The 10020-nt window shown below is 37.2% G+C and overlaps 1 protein-coding gene across 1 annotated transcript; it reads right to left on the bottom strand.

Annotated features, from left to right (window-relative positions):
• Nucleotides 1-19: 19 nt before the first annotated feature.
• On the bottom strand, nt 20-9565 carry LOC134077001 (adhesion G protein-coupled receptor E4-like). Its single transcript, XM_062532339.1, has 8 exons — nt 9449-9565; nt 8743-8759; nt 7482-7559; nt 7157-7337; nt 6336-6446; nt 4944-5125; nt 172-333; nt 20-73 (listed from the first exon to the last, which is right to left on the bottom strand). The coding sequence occupies exons 3-8, from the start codon at nt 7515-7517 to the stop codon at nt 20-22; spliced, it is 726 nt and encodes a 241-aa protein (XP_062388323.1). The 5' UTR covers nt 7518-7559; nt 8743-8759; nt 9449-9565.
• Between the last annotated feature and the right edge of the window lie 455 nt (nt 9566-10020).

Below are 10020 nucleotides of genomic sequence, written 5' to 3'. Positions count from 1 at the left end.
TTAAGACACAGGGACACATTTATGAGGTAATCAGTACACAACCTTTGTACTCTACCTCTGGAGGTCGCTCCACCTGCATGATCAGAGCTAAATGTGAAGACCTTGTTCATTACCTCTGGAGGTCGCTCCACCTGCATGATCAGAGCTAAATGTGAAGACCTTATTCATTACCTCTGGAGGTCGCTCCACCTGCATGATCAGAGCGAAGGTGGAGAAGTGCACACAGCTGCAGACGGTGTGGGTGGAGTTGGTCTGGGTGACATCACAGCCGTCTACCACCCAGGCGCTGCCATTCCAGTACACACAGGAGACCACACCCTGATGCACCAGACTCTAACAACCCCCCAAGAAAACAATCAATCAAATCAGAAAGACATCAGATAAAGCAACAATGCATCTCCTAACAGGGAAGACAATATTTGGTAACACTTTACGATAAGGGTACATGAATTCTCATGAATTCTTAATGATTTGCCAACCGTACTTAATGCTTAAGATGATGAGTTGTTCATGCATGAATTCATTCATGACAATCAGTGAATTCATGTTAAGTCATAATGATTCATGATATATTAAGGGATGAATTAATGCATGATTCATGCATTAATTCATGCATTAATTCATGAGAATTCATGTACCCTTATCGTAAAGTGTTACCGGGGGGGTAACACTCCATAATAAGGGTCCTTAATAAATAGCAAACTAGCCATTAACTAACCCTTTGTTAATAGCAAACTAATCATTAACTAACCCTTTGTTAATATTTATTAATTGTTACTAAAATATCTATTTGCCACAAGTTAATGTTTTTTTCATCATTAATTAAATATTAGTTGTTTGCATATAAACTGTATGTTAATGTTTTTAACAAATAGAAAGCAATCTATTAACTAATATTGTGTTAATAGTTAACTAAATGTTGTTTTGGCACTAATTAACAGTTATATTTCTTACATTAGAATGTTAGATGTTTATTTACAAACTAGGCTGGGCTATATGTTCATATAAAAGTTAATGACATATTATTATTAACTACTTGTTATTAAACTGTGTTTCTGCCTTCATCCCAATATGAACCACTCCTCATAGAACCCTTATAATAAAGTTGGTTAAGCTTAATTGATATATTAGTAACTAACTATCAGTAGGCTATGGGTCTCTCACACTGGAAACTCACAAGGTTCACCAAGGTCCTGAAAGATGTAGGCTAGCAAATTGATGCGAAAACTAGCCTACACTAAAGAAGTCAGTGCACATCAATCCTGTATGCAAAGAGGACATTATTATTTTATTTTTGCCCGTTTTTATTGCCTGTCTCTCATTCTGTCTTTCTCTCTCATACTCTCCCTCGATCTCTTTCTTGTGCTCTGTCTCTCTCACTCTGTATGAAAGACTCTTATTTTGTAGAGGGTGTGGTTGCCGAGAAACGTCCTCCTGTGTACTTTAGCCTCATGTTAGTTTTCCTAAGTTACAGCAAAGATCCTTAATTATTGACTCTCTGGTTACAGCGTTGGTGGAGTCCATGCCATTATGTTAGCAGCTATCACTGAACGAGTTTGCTGCCTATTGCCTACAGTTTGAGTTGTGTGAACACCTTGTGTGCGTGCAAAACACGAAGTAAGTGAAAGTAACCGAGATACTTACAGTAGGCTGAGTCATGTGTAGGGCCTGTTTTTGGTGGGATATGGATGTATGTCATGCTCGTTTGGAATGCTAACTTAGCGTTATGCTAAGCGGAGATTAGCCTTAAGGGAAACTTATACTTTCACTTTGGCTAGTAATGTCAATGCATGCAGGGGCGGAGTGGTAATCGGGAGATTCGGGACATTTCCCGCCAGGCCGGCCGGCCAATGTTAGGTTTGAATTGGCCCATGACGAGCCTGAGCGGCCGCTAGTAGATCTACTTTTACTTAATGTTTGAAGACGTAACCATATGAACTTCTGTCCACTAAGAAGTCACCCTAAGTTCATTTGTCATCACTGGATTACCAACCACTATTTAAACCAGTTAGTTACGATATATGCCTTAGTCATGGTTACCTTCCATATTAATTACAGGCCATATTCATCTCAGTTCTCTCTCATCAGTGCATCGGTATAGCCTTTGGGTGTCTTGATTTATTTGTTCATATATCATTAAAGTGTTATTTAACTCTTTTGGTCACAAATAAATTCAAAATAGAACAGCAAAGCCTCCTGGGAATCGCAAATACGTTTGCTAGGTCAAGTCTATTACAGAAATGTAGGGGGATAGATGAGCGGCCCCTCCTTTAATGGCATGGCCCTTTAGCCTGTATTAGTGAACGTAGCGTTTTGATAGTGAACGGATTAGCAGGTGCTTGCGTGATTAATATGGAAGGCAAGAAGAGGAAAGAGAAAGAGGGGTCTGAAAAGGACAGAATTAAGAAGAAGCGACTGCTGGAGGAGCATGCATCTAAATGCTCAAAACAGATTTATCCGTAGCCAAGTCCACGGCCATCAACGAGTGCAGGTAAATTGGACAGAATGAAAAACACTGACACAAAGCTCAACTACGTTACTATTGCTAGACGGAAAATATCACAAGCTAGTTTAACTAATTTACATTTCAAACGAATCAATGGCTTACAGTTTTTTTCAGTGGCTAACATTTGTCCAAACAGTTGTCACATTTTCAAAACTCTAAGTCTCCCAGTTAGCACAGCATCCGTCTTTTGTGGCCATACCATTCACACATTTCATGTCGTTTCCGCACAATATGCAGGCAGTGAACAATGCTTACATTTTCTTAACAGACAAGTTATACCTCTCAACAAAATTATGGATCGTTTTTCTATTATTTACAGATGTTAACACACAACATCCCACAATTAAAAACAATATTCCCAACCTTAACCCCTGCGCAATGGTATCAGTTCAAAAACAATATATCTCAGCTGATAATAAACAAACAATTGAATACTTGGTACACCGATGATTTATGTTGGGTATGGGGCCAACCACAGCTGATTCCAGTCTGTCTTAGACTCAGTGGCAGGGGTTATTTCTCTCTATTACATTGACACTTGAAGGAGGAGGTGATGTTTTTGGAAACAGAAAAAGACAAATACTGTTATATCTGGATGAGGAAGAGTAAGAACAAGGGGCCCAGGGAGAAGAGCACACCCAGAGAGATGCAGTGAGAGGTGCAGCAGGAGGTGCAGGAGCAGTGAGAGGAGCAGGCCCAAGGAGAGGGCAAGGTAGAGATGTAAGAATGCGTGGTGGTGGCATTTTTTTGGTTCGGTAGGGGGCCGGTGTGGTCAGAATATTCCCGGTGGATTTTTGTGTCCCACTCCGCCCCTGAATGCATGTATCCTGTCTTATGTTGTGTGTGTGATTGAGATATGGTTATGTTCATAGAATATAACAAAGATATCAGCTATTCTGTTCATTTAGGCTATCTTTATGTGACAGTAAATTGCCAATGAGCATTGGATGCAAATGGGGTGCTTAGTTTAACATGTGGCCTGCCTTGTTTATTAGACAGTGATTATGTGGTACAGTGACCGTATTACTAATGATGGCTTCTTTGGTTCCTTACAGACCACACATAACTTTATTGTTGTATGGCAATTGTTGAAGGCAACGCAATAAAAGAAATTAAAGGAAGAAACTGCTTCGATCACGGGTGTGCTAACCGACGCCATCACTTAGCCTAATCAACTCCATCCAAAACCAACATTTCCATTTCCAAGTCCTTTCCTCACTAACACTTTCTGTCTTTCTCTCTTTTTCTCACTCTCTGGTTGAACCCACTCGCTCTTTCTCTGTTTATTTAATATTTTATACATTCTGTTGTCATTCTAGTCAATCTTTTTTGATCAGTTCCCAGATCATTGACTGCGATAACATGGTCAGTGTTCCAGGAGACCATCAGGTGAACCATCAGTGGTCAGTGTTTCAGTAGAAAGCAAAAAGCTATTTGAGAGTTCTTTGACTTTATGAATAAAGCATTTTCATCCTCCTTCCCAATAATGTGTGCTGAGATCATTCATTTCCAGTGAGAGAGATCCAGTGTAAAATATTTGCTATCGTTGATAAATGTTATAATAAATATTTGTAAATGATTAATAATTACTGTTCCAACTTTATTATAAGGGTCCCCATACTGATAGTTATATATTACTAATGTATTCATTAAGCTTAACTAACTTTATTATAAGGGTCCCCCATACTAATAGTTATATATTACTAATATATTAATTACACTTAACCAACTTTATTATAAGGGTCCTCCATACTGATAGTTATATATTACTAATATATTAATTAAGCTTAACCAACTACTTCAAGGGTCCTATAAGGAGTGGTTCATATTGGGATAGGTAGAAACACAGTTTAATAACAATTAGTTAAATAATAATATGTCATTAACTTTCATATTAACATATAGTTTGTAAATAAACATTTAACATTTAATGATGGAAGAAATAACTGTTAATTTGTGCCAAAAATACATTTAGTTAACTATTAACAAATATTAATACAATATTAGTTAATAGATTGTTTTCTATTTGTTAAAACATTAACATACAGATTATATGCAAACAACTAATATTTAATTAATGATGAAAAAAACATTAACTTGTGGCAAATAGATATTTTAGTAACAGTTAACAAATATTAACAAAGGGTTAGTTAATGATTAGTTTGCTATTTATTAAGGACCCTTATTATGGAGTGTTACCCAAAAGGGTAGTAAGTAGATGACAGATTGTCAAAACTTTAACAATCCTTATATGACCGCTACACTAGCGGTGGTCATAATGAGTACATCATTTAGTGGAACGAGTACACAAAATTACAAAAAAAAAAAAAAAAAAAACATCATTGCTTTGCCCATCTCAATTGACCGATGTTCTGATTGATCTCAATGATCTTATTGATCTCATTGATCTCATTGTATGTGAACGTGATGGACTGACCTGGATGTGTTTAACTGTGATGTTGGCTGGACTTGGCAGGACTTTGTTTGGGGTTTTTGGAAGGGAGGCACTCAGAACTGCAGACATCATGGTCTTATTTGCATCACTGACAGTGTAGAAGAGGTCTGCTGTCAGAACTGAACCCAATTTCTTGAAGTTTGTGAAGGCCACAGCGGCTGATCCTAACAGAGAAACACAGTTAAATGTGTGATTTAACATGAACAAACTTCTTGCAATAAAGCATTTTTGGCAAAGAGGCAGACACATTGGTTTGTTTTCAGGATGAGACATCTTAAATAACTCAGAACAGAAAAAAGGCTGCACTTTGCATATAAACATGTTTTATTGCACAGACGCGTTTCGGCTTAGGACCTTCCTCAGTGTGTTCAAGTGGAAACATGTACAAACTCACTTATTTATACCCACACTCATCTTAAAATAAGTCAAACTCTTCAATAACTAAGTCAAATGATTTTACGAGAAAGTGCTAGTTAAGTTTATTACCTCTGCCAAGGAGGTGATGTTTTCATCGGGGTTTGTTTGTTTGTTTGTCTGTCTGTTTGTTTGTCTGTTTGTTCACAAGATAACTCAAAAAGTTATGGATGGATGTCCCATGATGGATGAGCTACACATTTTTAAAAACAAACGTTTAGGGGTGTTTTAAGGACAGAATAGTCCATGCACGTAGCGAGAAATGTTAAAGCCATACAGAGAACATTCTAAAGCTGCTCAATCGTCGAGATTTCGGTGTCAAACACTCGTTTTCATGCTAGGCAATACAGAAAACGGGCGTAAAGGGTAAAATACCGAACTATTCCTTTAATAATTAAGGGTCTACAAGAAAAGCCAGATGTCAAAATTTCAAGAATCTTTCTTATTAGGATTTTTTGTCTAATAAGAGCAAGGTTTGCTGTTAAATTCCAATGGGGAATATATTTGCAAAATGTTCAATAAAAAAACAGCATGTTTGAAGTAATCCAGAGAGGACCACGGGGCGGGAATTGAACCCGGGTCGCCGGCGCGCGGTGCAGGTGCCCCAGCCAGTCGCGCCACGGCTGGGGCCTCAAATCATATTTCATATAAGGTGTAATCATATTTCCTTTGCAAGAGAGGCCTAGCCCATATCAGTCCTAGCCTTGACATCTGTTCCCGTATTGCCGGAGAAATTTAATACGCCTAGGCAGGAGGAAAGAATATTTGCACCAGGAGATGATGCCGCCAAACTCACAGGACTGGTTTTTGTTCTAAGATTTGGGGTGATCTGATACACGTTATGACGTTATGGTTATTTCTTCACTTTCTGATGTCATTTCTATCTATTAATGAATGTTCTAAACTAAATTATACAAATCCACTTTAAATATCGATCGAGATGAAAACCCATTAGCATACCATTGTTGTTCCTTGCAATACGAACGAGGTCTATAGCCAATGAGTTATTTTTTTCAAGATTGATGATCATATTGCTTTTATAGTCCTTTCCGATGGTGAAAGTTTGTACTTCTGAAAGATAAAAAAGACAGTATGTGTTATTACAACAAGTTTGTTATCAAGTGTGTTTTTAGAATAATGATGGAAGTTTTTTACTTTATGATGAAATATACAGTTAGGCTAATAAGTATTTGAACCCATGCTAAAATTAACAAAAAAAAAAGGAATATAAAATCATGTTTTGGACATTGATCTTAATGCCTTAATAAAACATAATGAGTAAAATTCCTACCTTTAAGGACACATTTTCTTTGTGAATAAAGACTGTATTGTACATTTTCCAATCCCTATTTATTTATTCCCCATTTATTTATTTCATTGATCCGGCCTATATGCATCCTGATTAAGTTTCATAAGCCTTTGGAATTAAAATAGCCCCACATCATCACATACCCTACACTATCCCTAGAGATTGGCATGGTGTTTTTTTTTTTTTTTTTTCCAGTTTGATGCTCATTGAGCTAAATGCAAATCAAACCAGCTAAAAGGCTTACTGAGAAAGAAAAAAACACACACCATGCCAGTCGCTAGGTATGATGTAGGGTATGTGATGGTGGGGATATTTTAATTGGTGTCGTTAAAGTTTGTATTTTTTTGTATTTTTTTTAAAATTAAGGCATGACGATCAATGTCCAAAATATTATTTTATATTCCTCTTTTTAGTCAACTTTAGCATGGGTTCAAATAGGCCTACTTATGAGAGTGAGTGTAAGACTGCACACCTATGGTTTTGGTTATCAGTGTTGTTCTGCTGTTTGTGGTCGTGTGCTCCACCAGGGCCCCCACCAGCTTTTCAGTGGACTGCAGCATGGCATCACCAAACACCACCAGCTTTTCTTTACTGGTATTCTGTGCCATATCAGTAAGGGCATCTTCTAAATGCTCCAGAAAGGACGACACAACCTGCAGTCAAGTGACAGCAAGCACCAGAGAGACTTTTAGGTATACAGGTTGGCATAGTTTTTGTTTAACCTAAAGGTTTCACAATAGCACACTGTAGCCTAACTTTAAAAGCTTAAAATATGTGATGTAGTAACGAATACTCACGTGTGGCTCAAAAACAGCATTGTCTCTCAAATTCATGATGGTACTGTTTAGATTTCTAAATTGAGCCTCAGGCGATATCTATGGGGAAAAATATATAAAAAAAAAAACATGACTGTATTCTTTGTTGTTATTGTTCATTTTTAAACCTGTACTTATAATGATGCATTCTGCTTTATTTGTAATAATAGTAAAAATGGTCAGGTCAGATTGAGTCAGTGTAGATATCCATCATCAGCCAACCACCTAAAAGGTGTTGAATATAGTTTTGAATCGTCCTGAATAATTTCATGGCAACACTTTTCTATTGACTTGCAATGTTAGGCATCACATGTTTTGCACCATACTGCAAGAGAGCTAGTCCTGCACTAACTGCGTTGGATGCTAACTTTCATTGATATCGGGCATCACAGACCATAGGTGGCTTTCAAATGACATTTAGAACCATTAGTTGATTTACTTGATTTTCTGTAAGTAAAACATTGTCAAATATGTTTAAACTTAAATAATCTAGCTATTACAAGTAAGTATGTCTCTAGTAATTAATTTGTCCTGTTATTGACATAATGCGCGTCAATGACAAAGTTTGCATCCAGATGTTCGAATGGTTTGAATATACAGTATGTGTTTTTTTGAAGGGAATATTCAAATACCATTTTTGAGAAATTTTGACAGCCCTAGTAAGAATGTTGTTCATAAAGAACGAATCCACGATTGTCGGCACTCAGTCCTTCCTTCAAGAAGACTGGACTAGCAGAACCTTTATCTCTAGCTCCTGTGTTTTTGCAGCTTCGTCTACAATCTACAATGGCTGGATGGCGTCTCACATTCAACTCCTCTGCATGAGACTAATTCAAAGAATAGAAGATAATCCCAGGATTGCGGTATATGTTTGCTGACTGCTAGCTAAGATAAATGTACACTAAAACCAATCTTTTGTAGCCCAACCTAAAAGTAGCCTAGTAGCCTTGCAAAAGAACAAACGAGCAGAACAAGTTGCTATATTAAAGTGTATTGTGTTTGTCTTGTTATTTAAGGGAAGCGGTATGCTATCTTTACAACTAGGAGACAAATATGCTTTTCATTCTGCTGTACAAGGAAATAGATACCGATTGTAACTGTACATTTTGTTTTCACAGACTAAACTGCCAACTGGCTGGTCTATCTATAAGAACCTGGTGTCACATTATCTTCACTGAAGCCAGTGAGTCTGATCAATATTGTTCTGGTGTGTCAGCCATGTTATGAGAGAAAAGACATGTACCTCATTCCTGTGAAGATCTGAAAATGAGATGGAAACATTCAGATGGTCATGAAGACAGTTGAGATCCAAGAGTAAAAAAAGAGATTCTACCAGTTCTTATACAGATCAATAAATCAATCAATCCAGTCTAAGTTTACCTATGCTTTTTATCAACAGCAATTAAATTTTTGAATCTAACCAAGTGTTATCAATCTTATAATAAGAACAAAAACACTTGTTGGTATTATTTTAAGTATGAAGAGACTTACCTAGTGTTCTCTCAAAAGATCATTTTGACTTGACAAATTTATTCAACACACTGGCAGACAATTTTTGCTTGTTTTTATAGCAAATTTGCTTAACACACTGGCAGACAAATGTGCTTGTTTTCAGGATGAGATATTTTAAGTCATACTCTTCTTAATTTAAGATAAATTATTTTATGAGAAAGTTCTATGTAAGTCTCTTTATACTGAAACAAATACCAACTAGATTTTTTGATCTTGATATAAGATTAATAATACTTGTTGAATAGATTTTATTAGATAAGCAGTTTTTACAGTGAACAACTTTTATGATTTGATCAGAAATATGGGCAATTTGCTAAGTGAATTGAGGCTGCTTTAAAAATGAACTGCTAAATGCTGATTAGGCCTTTGTGCTTGTGTGTGCATATTTAACAAAATGATCGATGTGTATCTAATCAAACACTTTGTCGCAATATTACCTTTGCAAACCAATGTGCCTGCAGTGATACTGGGTATAGTACTGTTTAGGCATTCACAGTAAAATCTCTCTTCAATGTGGACACATTTGGATGAATCAGGACACTGAGCTGATGTGCCACACGCTTTAATCTGTGACACTGTCAAAGACACACGAGCACACACACACACACACACACACACACACACACACACACACACACACACACACACACACAGAGAGAGAGAGAGAGCGAGAGAGAGAAAGAGAGAGAGATACACTTTTCAGTAACACTTTAGTTTAGGGAGCACATTGTAGTTTTTTTTTCAATTGCATACTGTAATGTCACGGTCCCAGTGGGGTTCCCTTATCGCTGCTCCATCATGGGGGTCCAGAGTTCTACCCGGGCACCAGGTGTCTCTCTGTGCGTCTGCCGGTTAAAAGTCTTCCTTGAAAAGACATGGGCCCTCATTTATCAACCAAACGTAGAAACCTGAGCACAGGAATCTTCGTATGTCGGGGCTCAAGTGTGATTCATGACACTTTAGCATTACTCCAATTCCAGCATAACAGGGGAGCAATACCAGGTGCATA

The sequence above is a fragment of the Sardina pilchardus genome, chromosome 1, assembly GCF_963854185.1.
Source record: "Sardina pilchardus chromosome 1, fSarPil1.1, whole genome shotgun sequence".
Lineage (NCBI taxonomy): Eukaryota > Metazoa > Chordata > Actinopteri > Clupeiformes > Clupeidae > Sardina > Sardina pilchardus.
This window is presented reverse-complemented; position numbering and strand designations above follow the sequence as displayed.